At 44.8% G+C, this 19,923-nt stretch overlaps 1 protein-coding gene across 1 annotated transcript in view; it reads left to right on the top strand.

Moving 5' to 3' along the window:
* Window positions 1-19,923, top strand: part of COG6 (component of oligomeric golgi complex 6) — a 152,540-nt gene that overhangs the window by 55,167 nt on the left and 77,450 nt on the right. The window contains 2 exon segments of the mRNA XM_044287377.1: window positions 834-904; window positions 2,846-2,939. Coding sequence (XP_044143312.1) covers window positions 834-904; window positions 2,846-2,939 — 165 coding nt within the window.

Genomic DNA, 19,923 nt, shown 5'->3' on the forward strand with positions numbered 1-19,923 from the left:
AGTAGCCTAACCTAGTCAGCCAAGGTTTATCTCGTGGTTTTCGACATTCCCTTTACACAGGGTTACCTCCCCCTACACTACAGAATGTCAGACATGACTGGTCTTTTAACTCCACTGCTCCTTGACATTCCCCCATCTCTCTTTGCCTCCAGAGGGATCATGTTTCACAGGCTGGGCAGCTGATGGCAGTCACTGAGAAACAGAATAGTAAAGCGGATGGAGAAATTACAGCACTTTCTTATTTACATGCAGGCAGCTGTCAATAGGGGCAGTGTCTATGAAAGGGGAGAGGAATCATGGAAACTTGGTAATCCCACTCACAGCAAACCCTTGCAGCATCAAAACAAAGGTGTATCCCTTTGCTGGTCCAGATAATGACAATGAAAAATAGCTACTTCTGATCTATTTTTGCATCCTATGGCAATCACTCACACAGATATAGGTACATTTAGGTTTTTTATATAAGCCTAGAAAATCCCTTTAGATAGAGAATAGCGCTTACTTGACTAGAACTGTGGTAAGCTTGTCATGATATATATTGCTAATATTTTTAGTTTTTTTTTTATTAACATATATATTTAAGCTGTATGAGCAATGGGAAAACAACTATTTCTACACAATGGTATGCAAGAAACCTTTCATTTCCACCATTACAGAAGAATGTCTATGTGTAGACTATAAGTGGTTTATTACCATACAGTGTAATTATTTGTGTGGAATAATGGGGTCTCATTGAGGGTTAAGGACTTCTTTCATTTTCTCTTTGCACAGGAGATATGAGTGGCTTAATTGTATATAATCGAGGTAATGCTGTTCTATTATTGACTTGTCAGGCTGGAAATTATGGAGCAGATGGCTTTACTCCAAGAAACGTCATATGAGCGGTTGTATCGTTGGGCACAAAGTAAGTGTCTTCCCCCCCCCCCCCCCCACAGCAGTAATTCTTTGATACTTTATCCTGAGTGCACAGTCTGGCAGAATACATTGCACTAGAGTATATAATAGGAAATATCTAGATACACGGGTGCAGCAGAAAATTAATAAGAGTGGTGGGGGCATCTGCATCAGGGAATTCCTGGAAAGAGGATCCAAAACATCTGCGTGGGAGAACATAAGATATCTCTGGCGTATCATCCTCTATTATGTGTCATGATAAAAAGCACTACATTTAAATGTGGGGAGGAGGAAACCTAAAGCAAACACTTGCCAATGTGTTAGACTGCAATCTCCAGAAGCCAAAAGTATTGTGAGAATCTGTCGGAGAAATCAAGGGGTCCGGAGATGTCCTGAGAGGCAGGGGTATGCCATGCCTGGTCTCTTATTTCACACAGAGCAGTAGGCTGAATACCTGGAGCACACATAGGAAACATCCCTCACACACTTGCATACATTTATTTACTCCCGCTCGGACCAACAGTATTATACATGTATGTACGCTCAGTTTTTATTTAGCTTTGCGTAAAAGGGTTATATCACAAAAATGATCACTGTCTTACCTACTGATGAGACCCTTTGCAGTCGTGAGAACAGAGGGTCCCCAAGTCCCCTCTGTGAAAGGAGCGGTAGTGCACATGTTGGTCCACTGCTCCATTCGCTTCTCAGGGGCTGATGTAGACGGTGCTCTGTCTGACTGCTGGGACTTCTGCCATTTGGAATTTTTTTTAAAGGGAGTCTCTCACTGTTTGGACTATGCTAAACAGCCGACAGCACTAGGTAGGGGCTAGGGAGAGAAGTACAAACATATCTTTTCTGGAGCTTTTTTCCATCAGAAGCAGGGTTAATATGAAGTTTTATTCTGCCAAATTCTGTTTTCTGAAAAGCCTTATGGTGAAGAGTGCGCTTTACAGTGAAACCCCCGCCTCCCAGACAAGAAAGCAGAATTTGGCAGAATAAAACTTCACACTGCTCTTGATGAGATACTCCACAAAAAGGTATGTTTGTACTGCTCTTCACAGCCCTTACCTAGAGCTGTCAGCAGTTTAACATGGTCAAAACTGCTGATAGACTCTCTTTAAAGAGATATATTCCATGGGTTAGGTGATATATGTAAATGTTGTGATAGTCTCACTGCTTTAAGCTTGAGAATTTACGGTTTAGGCTGCTTTCACACTAGCGTTCGGGTTTCCGTTCGTGAGCTCCGTTTGAAGGAGCTCACGAGCGGACCCGAACGCAGCCGTCCAGCCCTGATGCAGTCTGAATGGAGGCGGATCCGCTCAGACTGCATCAGTCTGGCGGCGTTCAGCCTCCGCTCCGCTCGCCTCCGCACGGACAGGCGGACAGCTGAACGCTGCTTGCAGCGTTCGGGTGTCCGCCTGGCCGTGCGGAGGCGTGCGGATCCGTCCAGACTTACAATGTAAGTCAATGGGGACGGATCCGTTTGAAGATGCCACAATGTGGCTCAATCTTCAAGCGGATCCGTCCCCCATTGACTTTACATTGAAAGTCTGGACGGATCCGTCCCAGGCTATTTTCACACTTAGCTTTTTTTAGCTAATATAATGCAGACGGATCCGTTCTGAACGGAGCCTCCGTCTGCATTATTATGGGCGGATCCGTTCAGAACGGATCCGCCCGAACGCTAGTGTGAAAGTAGCCTAAATGCCAGAGAAGAGTCTGGATTCGTGAGCTCCCTCTCTCCCCATCCACCTACCAATGATTAACATTTGGGAGTTGAAAGCTGCCACCAAGTACAGAGCTGTGATATTTGTTTTTTATTACATCATTTTTTTGCAGTGTAGGTGCATTGGTTGCAAACTGTGCAAGGCCTTTAATTTTATTATTTTCTCTCTGTTAATACAGTTGTTGTGAGTCTTGTCTTTTTTCATATTTCATTGTTTCTCAATAGATGAATGCAGAATGTTGACCCAGGAATCGTGCGACATTTCTCCTATCCTGTCTCAGGCCATGGATGCTTTGCAAGATAGACCTGTCCTGTACAAGTTAGTACAATGGTTATTTATATATATATTTATTTAACAGGATAACTTAAATGCTTGTTCTCCCCATATACTTATTGATGCTGTGTGATAATAACAGACTTCACATATTAATCAAGAGTTGCCAATGGGTTAATGTTGCAGTTAAGGGCCTAACAGTGGGCTTTTATGAGAGCCTATTAGACTATTCTCCAGTGAAGACCTAATAGTCTGCCTGTGGGCAGGGGCGTAACTAGAAGTGACTGGGCCCCACAGCAAATATTTGTAAGGGCCCCCCTCAGCGCGCTTCGCACCTCCCTCCTCCTGTGTAAACCCCACTCCTTTGGCACAGTGTAGCGGTATACTGTATATTGTGTGGCACAGTGTAGAGGTATACTATATATTGTGTGGCACAGTGTAGCGGTATACTGTATATTGTGTGGCACAGTGTAGCGGTATACTGTATATTGTGTGGCACAGTATAGAGGTATACTGTATATTGTGTGGCACAGTGTAGCGGTATACTGTATATTGTGTGGCACAGTATAGAGGTATACTGTATATTGTGTGGCACAGTGTAGCGGTATACTGTATATTGTGTGGCACAGTGTTGAGGTATATTGTGAGGCACAGTGTAGCGGTATACTGTATATTGTGTGGCACAGTGTAGCGGTATATTGTGAGGCACAGTGTAGAGGTATACTGTATATTGTGTGGCACAGTGTAGCGGTATACTGTATATTGTGGGGCACAGTGTAGCGGTATACTGTACATTGTGAGGCACAGTATAGAGGTATACTGTATATTGTGTGGCACAGTGTAGCGGTATACTGTATATTGTGTGGCACAGTGTAGGCTATATGTGTATAACATAAACATACTCCACATGAACACTTACAGTTACATGGCTTGGTCCTTGGGGATCTCGGACACCACTTCCACACTTTGGCCGGGGGCTCGGCGGAGCTGATGTTGTGTTTTATCCTAATGAGAAAGATTTTATAATAAGGATTTGGAGAAGGGGCAGAGGGATAGCAGAGCAGGGAGAGGCTGGTGCCGCTACTAGGGGGTCATACCATGGGGCAGTAATAAAACCCCCCATAATGCCCCCCCCCCCCCAGTAGTAATAATTCTCCTTATAATGTGACAGTGCAAAAAATACCCCCTTGTAATGCCCCCAGTTGAGCTAATGTCCCCATAGTGCCCCAAAAAATGTGCCAGTATAAAATACCCCTATATAGTGCCCCCAGTAACTTCCCCCATAGTGCTCCTCTCCCCCCTTCCTGCTAGTGCCCCCCCAAAATGTACCAGTATAAAATGCCCCATATATAGTGCCCCAGTAGATGCCGCTCAGTGTCCGGCCTCTGATAGGCTGCCGGCCTAGTGTCCCCCATAATGCCCCCCAATAATGTGCCAGTAAGTGCCCCTATCATGTGCCAGTATCAAGTGCCTCTCCCCCCCCCACATGTCCCAGTATCATAGTGCCATCTCCCCCCATGTGCCAGTATCAAGTGCCTCTCTCCTTCCCACCCCCCATGTGCCAGTATCAAGTGCCTCTCTCCTCCCCATGTCCCAGTATCATAGTGCCATCTCTCCCCCCCCTCCCCACTAAAAAGTGCCAATATCAAGTGCCTCTCTCCCTCCCCCCTCCCTATGTGCCAGTATCAGGTGCCCCCCCCCCATGTGCCAGTATCAAGTGCCAACCCCCCCTCTCCCCTCCAGGTGCCAGTATCAGGTGCTTCCCCCCCCCCCCCTATGTCCCAGTATCATAGTGCCATCTCCCCCCCCCCCCCCCCACCACCACCACAAAAAAAGTGCCAGTATCAAGTGCCTCTCTCCCCCCCCCCCCCCATGCCAGTATCAGGTGCCTCTCTCCCTCCCCCCCCATGCCAGTATCAGGTGCCAACCCCACTCCCATGTGCCAGTATCAGGTGCCAACCCCCCCCCCCCCCCCCCAGGTGCCAGTATCAGGTGCCAGTATCAGGTGCCAACCCCCCTCCCCCCATGTGCCAGTATCAGGTGCCTTCCGCTCCCCCATGGCAGTAACAGTCGGGTATTAAAAAAAAAATAATAAACACTTCTACTTACCTCCATGTCAGCGATGCGATGCAGCCTCTTCCTGTGTCCCGCCTTGTATTCTGTCCCGCCCTGTATGCCCTTATATGGAGTCAGTGCTTGTATTTCAGAAAAGAGTCTGCTGGGATTCGAACCCAGGACCTTCTGCTTCAGAGGCAGAGCAGCTATCCACTAGACCATAAGAGCTGCCTTGAGGCTGAGTGAAAAAATATGAGACTTCTACTGTTATAGCTGGCTAAGTGTACATCTATACACATGGCAGCTGTTCATATATAGAGATGTAGCAGAGCTGAATGTGCAGGGACAGCTGTCATATACAGATATAGCAGTGCTAGGTGTGTTTGGGCAGCTGTCATGTGTATAGATGTATTTTTTTTTTTTTTACAGTCAGTTGTAATGCAGCCTTTATGGCTGTGAGGGTAAATGCTTTGCCACTGATTCACTTATAGATTGGAGGTTGTGGGTTCGAATCCCAGACCAGGAGACTTTTAGCAGACAGTAAAATTAGATCACTCTAGCGGCTGTGAAGGGGCCCTGAACACGATATTTATCTAACTTGAAAATAAACTGTCACACACGCTGCTTGGGGCGCCGGGCCCCCTTGGCAGCCCGGGCCCCGAAGCAGCTGCTTCCCCTGCTTCCCCGGTAGTTACGCCACTGCCTGTGGGTGTAGCACTGATAAGCAGAATATACTGCAATACAGAAGTACTGCAGTGTATTATTCAGAGGATCGCAGGGGTATGTTCCAGTGGGAGTAAAAAGGTAAGATAAAGTCAAATGAAATGTTTAGAGAAAAAAAAAAACTCCTTAAAGGACAAACTTGGAGCAGTTCTTAACCCCTTGACGACCCCCGCCAAACATGTGCGGTGTAAGTCATCACTTTAAACATAGTGCCCACTCGTGGGCGCCATAGCTGCTGGGTTTTTGCTGTTTCAAACAGCAGAGGCCCAGGGCTAATGTCTGCGATCAGCCATAAGACATCTGAGCAGTGAAGATGCGGGAGCCGCGTGCTCCCCCACCTGTAACAGCCTCCCCCGGGTGAAATTGAGGAAGCTGTTACAGTAACATGATGGCCCGGAGCCTGTTTGAGGTTCCGATATCTATCACTGGTATATTCCAATACAGGCCTGAAAGTGGAATATAGCGAATGCTGTGTTGTGTGATGGATAAGTATCGATCACAGAATAAGGCTGTATTCACACGTCCGCAATGTGTTTTGCGGATACACGGAGACACGGATCCGCAAAACACGGAAAGCGGCAATGTGCTTTCCGCATTTTGCGGACCGCACATTGCCGACATAATAGAATATGCCTGTTCTTGTCCGCAATTGCGGACAAGAATAGGACATGTTCTATTTTTTTGCAGAAACGGAAGCACGGATGCGGAAGTGCGGATCCGCAAATGTGGATGCGGACAGCACATTCCGTCCCCATAGAGAATGAATGGGTCCGCACCCTGTCCGCAAAATTGTGGAAAAGATGCGGACCCATTTTGCGGACGTGTGAATGGAGCCTAAAATGAGCAATCTAATGATTAATAAATAACAGTCAGTGATTATTGTAAGCCAAAAAAGGTGCAGCTCTAAACACAGAACAGGTGCAGATCTTTCCCTTATACCTTATGTCTGTGGAGGCTCCAGTCCTGGTTTTGGCTCACAATCACTGGTGGAAATCGGTGACCAAACACTGATGTGGGAATGAGGCTTTATAGTCATCTAGGGTAACTTAATAAAGGTAAAATATATATATATATATATATATATATATATATATATATATATATATATATATATATATATATTCACGAAACAGGTCAAATCACCCTCTTTCCCCAAATTTTTAATAAAAACAAACTAAAAAAGAAAAAAAAAAAAAAAAAAACAGGCATCGCTGTGTCCAAAATGCATGTACAAGTAAAATTTAAAAAAAGCAGCGAATTAAGAGCTAGGGCCAATTTACATAGCGCAATCTGCTGCCCAGAAATGATTTAGGTGTCTGCATCAGATGATCGGCAGCACCTGTACCTGGGCCGATTATCAGGAACGAGCATTCGTACAAACGTTTGTTCCCAATGACTGTTCCATATAAAGGGACCTTTAGTGACTGGGTGGGGGGAGCAGGAGAGAAGTCTGATAACCCTCACCCTTCTACAGCTCATGAGGGATCTCCTCTTACTTGTACTGACAGTTATTGATGTTGAGGACTATGATTGCCCTCCTTCTGCAGAGTTTGCAGGTCAGTTTAACTCTACTTTTGTACACTGCCTGTGTGATTCTTCTCTGCAGACTACTTTGTGTGAGCTTTCCTAATCTACAGCCTATGCGAGTTGCCCTCCTTGGATTGTCCCTCCCCCCCATTTCATACTCCGATTTCCCTGCTGCTAAATGTAAAGGTCCCTTTACAGTGGCCGAGCAAGTGTTCCTACGGATGCTTGTTAGCGATGATCTGCCGGTGTAATGGTGAAGCCGATTGAACGAGTAACATAGTAACGTAGTACATAAGGCCGAAAAAAGACATCTGTCCATCCAGTTCGGCCTGTTATCCTGCAAGTTGATCCAGAGGAAGGAAAAAAAAAAAAAACCTGTGAGGTAGAAGCCAATTTTCCCCACTTTAGGGGAATAAAAAATTCCTTCCCAACTCTAATCAGGCAATCAGAAAAACTCCCTGGATCAACGACCCCTCTCTAGTAGCTATATAGCCTGTAATATTATTACACTCCAGAAATACATCCAGGCCCCTCTTGAATTGCTTTATTGTACTCACCATCACCACCTCCTCAGGCAGAGAGTTCCATAGTCTCACTGCTCTTACCGTAAAGAATCCTCTTCTATGTTTGTGTACAAACCTTCTTTCCTCCAGATGCAGAGGATGTCCCCTCGTCACAGTCACAGTCCTGGGGATAAATAGATGATGGGAAAGATCTCTGTACTGACCCCTGATATATTTATACATATTAATTATATCTCCCCTCAGTCGTCTTTTTTCTAAAGTGAATAACCCTAATTTTGATAATCTTTCAGGGTACTGTAGTTGCCCCATTCCAGTTATTACTTTAGTTGCCCTCCTCTGGACCCTCTCCAGCTCTGCTATGTCTGCCTTGTTCACTGGAGCCCAGAACTGTACACAGTACTCCATGTGTGGTCTGACTAGCGATTTGTAAAGTGGTAGGACTATGTTCTCATCACGGGAATCTATGCCCCTTCTGATGCAACCCATTATCTTATTGGCCTTGGCAGCAGCTGCCTAGTGAAACACTAGTTCATTGGGTAAGGCTACTTTCACACTAGCGTTTTTGCTGGATCAGGCAGGGCTCAGCAAAAACGCTTATGTTACTGATAGTACAACCGCCTGCATCCGTTATAAGCGGATCTGGTTGTATTATCTTTAACATACCCAAGACGGGTTAGTCATGAACTCATTTTGGAGCACTCCGTTCTGTTCAATTAATTTTTGTCCCGACACACCCGCCTCCTGTAAAACGGTAATTATCATTGGTGGCGCAGTGCGCCCTCCCCAGTATTAAAAACATTGGTGGTGCAGTGCGCCCTCTCCCCCCCCCCCCCCACCCTCCAGTGTTAAAATCATTGGTGGCGCAGTGCGCCCCCCCTTTCAGTATTAAAATCATTGGTGGCGCAGTGCGCCCCCCCTTCAGTATTAAAATCATTGGTGGCGCAGTGTGCCCCCCCCCCCCTAGTATTAAAATCATTGGTGGCAGTGGCCACAGGGTCCCCTCCTCTTCATTGTTGGCAGTGGCAGCTTCTGATCACCCCCTTTCCCAATTTTACATATAAAATATATAAACAATAAATAAATAAACATATCACATATAGCCACGTCCGAAAAGTCCAAACTATTAAAATATATATATATATATATATATATATATATATATATATATATATATATATATATATATATATATATATATATATATATATATAAAAATCCCCTATGTGGTGAACGCCGTAACAGACATTTTTTATTTTTAAATGAAAATGCACAGAATATCGTTATAAGTTATCGGCCTGAAAGTTCACAGGTTATCGGTATCTGCTCTAAAAAAAAATCAATATTGGTCGATCCCTGGTAGATTGTGTTTGTTGTTAAAATGTGTGATCTTTAGTGTGTAGCAGGAGCCGGCCATGGTACTAGATTTGTTTTATTTGATTAGTTGCTTCTCTTCTGGTCTGCAAATCAGCTTGCTTATTGGCCTAAACCAGCTGACTTCCCATAGTTCCCTTTATACTCAGTATTATAAATGTAGACACAACTTGCGAGTGCGGGGTGCTTGCATGGGTCTTGTACCGCAAAGTGTCTTTATCGCTAAGTGTCAAGCAGTTAAACATGGCAGGAGACGGGTAGGTTATCTGTACTACACATCCTCACACTCTTTTTTAAAGGGAACCTGTCACCTCCTAAAAACATCCCAAGCCGGCAGCAGTACGAGTGTAGCCAGCAGCATGTTTGTAACAATCATTTTTCTTCCTGCAGGTACAGTAGTTGAAGCAAAAGCCGTAAAAACATTCTTTTTATCCCCTGCCGGCGCGCTTCTCTAGTCCGTCTGGATGTCACTGAGGCAGCGGCCTCCTTGCTTCAAGTCATGGTAACCATGCCCCCCTTGCCTGCCCCTTCGCTGTGTTTGACAGCACTTATGCACTACAGTTCGGCTGGCTTTGCAATCACAGCGAAGGGGCAGGCAAGGGGGCATGGTTACCGTGACTTAAAGCTCGAGAAGCACCTGAGTCAGCATTCTCCTGTCCCCACAATGCACTTTCCACGTCATCCCCCCCGTTCCATCGCTCTAATTCCCTTCTTTTGAGGTTGACAGCCTCAGACTCTTCCCTCAGAATAGCGGTTGTATACCGTCCGTCTGGCTCACCAACCCAGTTCCTGGACCACTTTGCAGCCTGGCTGACATCAACCAGCCTATAAACAGCCCCACCTCCCCGTCTGCCTCCCAGCTTCTTTCTCTAATATCCTCTCTTGGTCTTTCTCAACTTTTTAACTCTCAGACACACAAAGACTGTAACACACTCGACTTGGTTTTATTTAGACTATGCTCAATCTCCATTTTTAATAATTCTCCTCACCCGCTTTCTGACCACAACATCCTCTCATTCTCTCTCACAAATCTGCACCCATCCCAGCACTCCCCTACCTACTACATGCACAGAAATCTACAGACTATTGACCCTCATACACTTAAAGACACTCTACACTCACCTGGCCATAAATCACTACAACGACACTCTCAGAAGCACCCTGGACAAAGTAGCACCCCCTACCCTCAAAACCTCCAAACTTAGACCAAAGCTGCTTAGACCGCAAACGCTATTCTTCCAGCGTTGCTCCAAGAGTGCTGAACGCCTATGGAGGAAAGCTCGCACAGAAGATTTCCTCCATTACAAATTCATGCTACGGACCTATAACTCTGCCCTCCACCTCTCTAAACAGACTTACTTCACCACCCTAATCTCCTCACTGTCCAGCAACCCCAAAAAACTTTTTGACACTTTCCACTCCCTCCTCAGTCTTAAAGTTCAGCACCCATCACAGACCTCTCTGCTGAAGACCTAGCCTCCTACTTCACAGAGAATATAGAGCACATACGGCATGAAATCAGCTCCCAGCCACTAAGTACTATTGACCCCCTTTCCCCCCTCATCTCCTCTAGATCACTGTCCACATTTGACCCAGTCACAGAAGAAGTCGTCTCCAGGCTCCTCTCTTCTTGTCGTCCTACCACATGCACCTCTGACCCCATTCCCTCACACCTACTCCAGCCTCTCTCCGGCTGTCACCACTTACCTAACAAAAATCTTCAACCTTTCCCTTTCTTCTGGTATCTTCCCCTCCTCTTTCAAACACTACATCATTACTCCATTATAAAAAAAAAAAAAAACTTCTATTGACCCATCCTGCACAACTAACTACAGACCAGTCTCCAATTATTTCTTCATCTCTAAACTCTTGGAGCGTGTGGTCTAATCTTGCCTCATCCGCTATCTCTCTGCTCACTCTCATCTTGATCCACTACAATCTGGCTTCCTCACCCTACACTCAACAGAAACTGCCCTGACCAAAGTGACAGCAAAAAGCAATGGTGACTACTCTCTGCTCATTCTCTTTGACCTCTCTGCAGCTTTTGACACTGTAGACCACCATCTCCTACTCACAGTGCTCCAATCCATCGGCCTAAAGGACACTGCCCTCTCCTGGTTTTCTTCCAATCTCTCTGGCTGCTCTTTCAGTGTATCATTCGCTGGCTCCACTTCTTCACCTCTCGCTGCCTGAGTTCTTCAGGGTTCAGTCCTAGGCCCTCTCCTTGTCTCTCTCTACACAGCCCCAATTGGACAGATCATCAGCAGATTTGGTTTCATCCCCTGACATCACCCCTGCTGTACTACAGAACACCACTGACTGTCTGTCTGCCGTCTCTAATATCATGTCCTCTCTATCTGAAACTAAATCTTTCAAAAACGGAACTACTTGTGTTCTCTCTATCTAAACCTGATATCTCCCTCTGTGTGTGGCACTGCTATCAGGCCTAGGCAGCATGCCTGCTGCCTCGCAGGGGAAATTTGACACTGATCTATCCTTCACCTCCTACATCCAGTCTCTCTCCAGCTCATGAAACCTGCACCTCAAAAACATCTCCAGAATCCGCCCCTTTCTCACTATGGAAACAACAAAACCTCTCATTGTTGCCCTGATCCATTCCTGCCTTGATTACTGTAACTCACTAATAATAGGTCTCCCCCTCACCAGACTCTCCCCTCTCCAATCTATTCTTCATGCAGCAGCCAGGGTCAGCTATCTGTCCAACCGCTACTCAGATGCCTCAGCCCTGTGCCAGTCATTGCACTGGTTGCCCATACAGTATAGAATCCAACTTAAACTGCTTGTCCTCAACCACAAAGCTCTACACAGTGCTGCACCCCCCTATAGCTCTTCCCTCATCTCTGTCTACCACCCTACCAGTACCCTCCATTTAGCCAATGATTTACGACTAACCACCACCATTATCTGAACCTCTCACTCCCGGCTGCAAGACTTCTCCCGAGCTGCACCATTTCTCTGGAACGCCCTACCCCAAGAAATCAGTTTAAAACACAGCATACACAGTTGTAAGCGCTCCCTAAAAACACCTCTTTTTAGGGTGGCCTATAACCTCCCCTGATCTAACTCCTCTCCATATATAGCCAATTTATCATTTCCTGAACCTCATCCTCCACCAAACTCTCCACTGCACCCAGTAGCACTTCAAATGTCGGCTGCTGACTGGTTAATGCAGCTTTATATCTGCTCCCCTAATCTCCCAAGATGGCTGGACCATTGTACAAAACAAGCACTTTTACCTTTTGTGACACCCCTAGCTCCTCATAGATTGTAAGCTCTTGCGAGCAGGGCCCTCGCTCGTTTTGTTATTATTGAATTGTCTATTGCTATGTTATTTATGACTGTTTGTACATGAACCCCCACACTGTAAAGCGCTGCGGAATATGTTGGCGCTATATAAATAAATATTATTATTATTTGTATTATGTGATCAGAAGATCTCATATACCATTTCCCTAAGGGGGCTAAAATGTACTGTGAAAAAATAAAAGTGGAACAAAGTTTTTTTTTTATTATTATTTTTTTTTTTTATAAAAAAAAAAAAAAAATCTAATAACCCCCTCTGAATTTTACAAATAAAAATAAACAATGAAAAAAATGTACTTCACAGATTTTCAGATGTGAGGATACCAATGAACTATTAAAATATAGCAATTTTTATAGTGCACACCATAACGGAAAAATTGAAAAAATAAACCATTTCCTGTTTTATTTTTTTTTTGGTCACTTAGCCCTCCCCAAAAATTTGAATAAAAAGAGATCAAAAAGCTATGGAAGATTAAATTGTCCCATTAAAAAATAAGCCCTCATATGCCTGTGTGAAATGACAATTTAAAAAGTTATGGAGAGAAAAAAAAGCAAAAATGAAAATTGTCCTGGTCCTTAAATAAGGGGTTAATACAGTCTTTGCACCATAGCCATGTAAATCTTAAATCATGGTAAAGTGATCCCATAGTCACGTTGCATGATTTATCTAGAAGCTTTGTGTACAGATAAAGTTGAGTGCCATATTCGTGCCTTGCAGTATGGTGCAGGCGATTTCATGATTCTTCTCTGGCCATATAATTCTTTTTCTCCACCAGATGGCGGTAGAACCTTACTTTCAGGCATTACATAACCGTCTGTCCCTAAGATTACAGCGTGTCTGTGAGATTGAGAATTCATGTGACGAGGCTTGTTTTCTCTTCAGAAGTAATTAACTTGACTCTGAAATTGCAAAAAAATATTTCGCATGCATTTTGGCTGTATTTATATTGGTGGCATTAAATGGAGGGAGCCAATGGCGGGGCCGGTGCCCATCTTTCACAACATTTCCTGGAAATCTCATCCATTTTTGCTCAGCAGACAGCTGTGTATATTCATAATTATGTCTTGGAAATGGGTCCAAGGGCAATATTTGAGAAGATTATAATTAAAATGAATGTACTGATACAGTCGTTACATTACCACAGCAGTGATTTACTGGCCTTGAGCATCTTACATTTGTTAATTGTCGGGACATGTTGTCAGTGTTTCTTCCCCACGTCCGTCACCACCAAAATTAGGCATGGGAATATCCACTCTTGGAAGTAACCCTGAACTGAGGCCCGGCTCGGAGAAACACCAGAAATGATATGTTAAGGAGGCTTTACTGTCCATGATGGAAAACCTCATTTCAGTAACCTATTTGTTTGCAGTATTTGAAGTTAAAGTGTGCCTGTACTTTTACAGGGGCTGGCCAAACTCAGACATTGATGGCATATGGCAAGGATGGGTGTTTGGGACCCACTCCTATCTCCTGAACAGGCTCCACAAAGTCAGTGTAGATCAGCTGCGCATGCGCTACTACCCTCCCTTCACCTCTATGGGAGAGGTATGACTGCCCCAATCACTGACTGGTCCTCCCTCATGATCTTCCATCATCATGTTTTTCAGGGATGTGGCCATTGTGTGTTTGGGGCGAGATGGAAGCATACCTGTACATGGCTTGTGCTGGACTGGGGGCAACTGGTCCCCAAAAAACAAAAAAAAGCCCTCATATAGCTTATGGCTCATGCACACGAACGTATTTTTATTTATTTTTTAAGTTTCCGTTCCATTCTTTTACAGGTTTGTATACAGACACATTCTCTTCAATGGGTCGGCAAAAAACGGAAATGACTGTGTGTGCATTCCGTTTCCGCATGTCCGTTCCGTAAAAAAAATTGAACATGTCCTATTCTTGTCCTTTTTGTGAACAAGGACAGGCTTTGTTACAATGGATCTGCCCAAAAAAATGTCATCCGTTTTTATATATTTTTATTTTGGTAATCCGTGCTTTGCGGACTGCAAAATACGTAGTCGTGTGCATGAGCCCTAAGAATTATGGCTCTTGGTACACAGTGATAGAAAAATGAAAAAATGCTGTGTTCTCAAGGCTGAGAATGCTGTCTTCTCTTTTTAGGGGGAGGTGACCGGTGTTAAACTGGTCAGCATCGGTCTCCTCCGAGGTGAGGCAGGGGACACCAGTGTTTGGCGTCCCCTGCCAGCGCTGCGATTGGCTGGAACATCGCTCTAGCCAATGGCAGCACTATAGCTGCACAGGAAAGGGCTGAACCTTCCTGCATGCAGCCATTCTAGCTAGTGACTGCATGCAGAGAGGTTCTGTGCTGCTGTTGGCTTGCTGAGACTTGTGGTGCACCACCACTGCTACAGTATTTCAACATCTGGAATAGCTGCACTGATTGATATATATATATTTTTTTTTTCATTTGCAGCTGTTCAGATCCCTAAACCACCCTCCCTGTCCCTGAATAAAAATTTCAGTTAGTGTCAGTTTAGAATTTTGCACAAACGCACCATCTGCGTGCTTGCATGTAGTGTCCATTACTGATCGCGTCTGTTCAGGTTGCACTGCAGCACAACATACACACCCCTCACACGAAATAAAGGTTTCCACATTTCACACGTCACACCCCAATAAAATAAAAATGGCCCATCCATCCCAACGAGTATACTCCTCTGAAGAGGCATACGCCATGCTTGCCTCCGATACTGAGTCTGCCAATAAGGGAGAAGAGGATGTCACTTTCCTCTACTCCTCTACCCCCTTATCATCATCATCATCATCATCATCATCATCATCATCATCATCATCATCACATCATCATCATCATCATCATCATCATCATCATCATCATCATCATCATCAGCTTATGAGGGACCCTCTAGAAGGCGCCCCAAGGTAGCAGCGGAGGCAGCCACCCAGAGTGAACCCTTATGGAACCCACCCCCTGATGATTTTCAGCCAGAAATTCCGGATTTTGTGGGCAGCTACGGAATACAGATAGTGTCTTCTCTGAAGATTTTCAAAATGTAATGGCGGCCCAAACTAATTTATATGCCCAATAATTTATTGATCAGAACCCTACCTCGCCATACGCTAGATCCCTAGGTTGGACCCTAGTAAGTGCAGCGGAGATGAAGTTTTGGGGACTTGTGCTGCATATGGGCGTTGTAAAAAACCAAAACTTTAGACAATATTGGAGTTCATTTTCTACCAGACTCCAATTTACAGAAAGACCATGACCCGGAAACGATTTGAGTCAATTAGGAAATTCCTACACTACAACGACAATGCACAGTGCCCACCCCAAAACGACCTAACATTTGACTGTCTGCTCAAGGTGAGGCCTGTCATTGACTACTTTAACACCAAGTTTGCTGAGGTATACAACCCAGATAAAAATGTCAGTGTAGATGAGTCCCTATTAGTTTTCAAAGCGAGGATTAGATTCCGCCAGTACCTGCATTGCAAACAGGCAAGGTATGGCATAAAGATATACAAACTTTGTGAGAGTAGCTCCGGGTACACCCACAAGTTCCGCATTTATGAAGGGAAAGATTCCCGGATAGAACCCCCAGAATGCCCCCCCATCCTAGGAGTTAGTGGGAAGATCATGTGGGACTTATTGCACCCACTGCTGGGTAAGGGTTGCCATTTCTATGTGGATAACTATTATACCAGCATACCCCTATTCATGTCCCTAATTGGCACAGTGTGCAAAAATCAGAGAGGTCTCCCTAGATCCCTGGTAGGGCAACCACTGAGAATGGGTGAAAGTAGGCCTCTCCTCCATGAGAACATGCTGGTGGTTAAGTACAAGAGGGACGTCCTTTTACTGACCACCATTCACACTAACACCAGCTCCCCTGCTCCTGTACGAGGTACCACAACCACTACCCCCAAACCAGTTTGTATCTTGGACTACAACAGGCACATGGGAGGGATGGATCTTCCAGATCAACTTCTAAAGCCCTACAATGTCACATGAAAAACGAAAGTGTGGTGCAAAAAGCTGGCCGTACACATTGTACAGATGGCAAGTTTGCATTGCACATTTGCGTTTCAATCTGCAGGCCACACAGTAACTTTCCTTCAGTTCCAGGAGGTGGTTATCAAGGCCCTAATTTTTCAAAGCCAGGCCGGGGAGGGTCCCAGTACTTCAGGAAGTCATGGTGCCCGTGTTGTACCAGGGCAACATTTTCCAGGTCAAGTCCCCCAGAGAACAAGGAAGGGAAGGACCCAAAAAAGATGTCAGGTGTGTTCCAAAAGAGTGATAAGGAGAGACGCCATTTACCACTGCGAAACCTGGCCTGAAAAACCTGGCCTGTGCATGCAGGAGTGTTTTATAATCTACCACTCATCCATGGAGTAATAATTTTATTTCATCCATGATGTACCATGTAGTTTTACCACCTTATATCTCTGATTTAGTCGGCATAGCTTACAGATCCACTTTTCACCAACCACTACATATTCATTTCTGTAAAAACACCGGTTAGGTCAAAAGTGCCCCGTTCCACCCCTTAAAATGTTCATACGGGGGTGCTCTTTCCAAAATGGGGTCACTTCTTGGGGTTTTTAATTTCTGGGGACCTCAGCAATCTTTTAAATGCGACATGGTACCTAAAATAAATGTCTGCCAATTCAGGTCAGCAAAATCCATGTTTTGCTGTGTGACTCTAGAGCCCTGCTGTGCGCCCCATACATCATTTTTGAGCACATATGGCGTGTTGGCGTATTCGGGGGGGGGGGGGGGGGATGGGAAATTTGGGGTGCATTTTGTCCTGTTACCCTTTGGGAAAGTGAAAAATGTTTTGGGGGCTTCCACTGTAGGGCCACCTCAGGGTGTCTTCATATGCGACATAGCTCCCAATTACCATTCCAGTTAAATCTGCTCTTCTAAAGCCATATGGTGCTCCTTCCACTCTGAAGCCTGCTGTGCGCCCATACATCAGTTTCTGTAAACTTCAGATTTAGGGTAATAGATTTTCAATTTTGTTCGGCTGTTTAAACCTTGATGTGTTGCAGAAAAAATATTAGATTAAAATGTAAAACCTGCTAAAAAAAAAGTGAACTTTTGTAATTTCATTCCCATTTTTCTTTAATTCTTATGGGGTTAAAGGGTTAACAAAGTTTGTAAAATCAGTTTTGAATACCTTGAGGGGTGTAGTTTCTAAAATGGGGTGATTTATTGGTGGTTTCTAATAAGTAAGCCCTACAAAGTGACTTCATATCTGAACTGGTCCTTAAAAAATTGGGTTTTGGAAATTTTCTTAGAAATTGTAAGATTTGTTTCTAAACTTCTAAGCCTTCTAAGGTCCCCCAAAAAATTGAGTTTGTATGCTCCAACTGTTTTTGCTACACACATATTGCTCTGTAACTCAAAAACGCTATCAATTTCTACTAAACTTGGTACACATATCACTTACTATCTGGGAAAGATTACTGTAGAGGTAACATGCTGGTACACAATGAGTTTGTCTGTCCCGACGTCTGTCTGTCTGTTCTTTATGCGCGACCAAACAACTAAACCGATCTTCACTAAATTTGGCACACCGGTACATCAGGTGTCCAGGAAGGTTTTAGACCAGCTCCCTAGGACCTACCGTTCCTGAGATATTATCAAAAAAAATTACCTGCATCAGCCAATAGAAGCCTGCAGGTCTTTCTCTTCATATCCCAACTGCCACACACACACGGTCACATGTCCCTTATCAGCCAATAGAAGCTCGCAGGCCCTTAGTCTGCACATACACACAGTTTTACTCCAGGTTTCCATAACAACCCAGGCATTTTTCTTCACTGCTGTTTGTCAGCATTAGGCTGGGGCTACACGACGACATGTGTCGCGCGACACATAGGGCACTACTACATTGATGTCACACCACTTTCGGGCGACAATTTTTATAATGCTAGTCTATGGTGTTGCACTGTAACATGTGATGTGCTGCAACTGCGACAGTCACAGAAAAATCTCGGATGGATTTTTTGCAACTGTTGTCGCAGTCGCAGCATGTCACATGTCGCAGTGCGACACCATAGCCTAGCATTATAAAAATTGTTGAGACAAAATGTTGTGTGACATGTCGTCGTGTAGCCCTAGCATTAAAGGGGCAGAGCGCTGTGGAGGTCACTGTTAGGCAGGGTTCAGACCTGAGTGTTTTACAGCGCATTCCTAAGCGCTGTAAAACGCTCAACAGGCAAGAACCAATGATTCCCTATGGGAATGGTTCTCACCTGAGCGTTTTACAGCGTGTACGATCGCGCTGTAAAATGCCCGACGCCCCAAGAAGTACAGGAGCTTCTTTGGGGCGTCTTGTCGCGCTTTCCCGTACATAGACTTCCGGGAACGTGCGGCAATGGGCGTTCGCATTCTACCGGAGCCGCGTATGTGAGACGCCAGAGAATCACCCATACACAGCGCTCAGGTCAGTACGCTCAGGTCTGAACCGGCTGTTAAGGGGGCAGGGGCCACTATTAAAGGGGCAACTGCTGTGGAGGTCACTGTTAAGGCAGCAGAGTACTGTGAGGTCACAATGGTTGCTGCCCGTGCCCCTGATAAAGCCATTTTGTTGGTGAAACACGTTGGGGGGCAGTTAGAAGTTTTTAGGTGTCCGCCTCAGTGGATGGTTTCTAATAGCATACGCACTGGATGCAGCTAATTTTAACTTTTGTTGGCTCACAAGAGATCTTTTAAATCAGCACAAATAAAAGTTACATTTTATATACACTTTATATCAGGGTCAGGTTTGGGTAATTAGCCTTGTTTGGCTTTCAGTGTTAATAGTATACATTTGCCCATACCCTGATAGGGTCCATTATTTGATTTTGGTATATGTTGGACTCCTTTTAGGGCGCCTTCACACTTGGCAGATTTTGTTACAGAAATTCCTGCGACTGATAATCAGTTCCATTCATCTGAATTGGGCTTGAAGAAATCTGTGTGCAAATGGATTGAACTAATTTTCGCTGAAATTTCCCCCTCAAACTCTGCCCGGTGGAAAGGCACCCTTTCCGAGCAGGCAGAGCTTGCTTTACTGGATTAAGCACTGGCAGATACGGGCTGGTAGACCATCCAAAGCTGTCATACAAAATTGGAGGTAGCATGGGTAGTTGGGGAAGGGGGGAGGGCATTTTCTGAAATGTTTTACCAAGAATGTAACAACTCTGCAGATCTACATCTTCAGACCAGTTCAGTAGCAAGATTGGTTAAAGAACCCTCCGTCTGATTTTATTGTGCAGGTTCACATGCATGAAAAATGTTTCACCCAGTCAATAAGTAACGCTTTCTAAATTGCAGAGTGGATTTTGAATGAAACATTTTGGTAATAATTTCATAGTAAACATAAGATACAGTGCGTTTTTCAAATCATGTGCAATCAGAAAATTGGCATTTTCTCTGCCACTACAAGCTATTTTGTCGATCGTTAAATCCCCCCCCCCCCCCCCAAAGTGGCCCCATTGTATTGTGTCAACCTGAAAATTATTAATGGATTATTAAATCTAT

The sequence above is a fragment of the Bufo gargarizans genome, chromosome 3 (assembly GCF_014858855.1).
Source record: "Bufo gargarizans isolate SCDJY-AF-19 chromosome 3, ASM1485885v1, whole genome shotgun sequence".
NCBI lineage: Eukaryota > Metazoa > Chordata > Amphibia > Anura > Bufonidae > Bufo > Bufo gargarizans.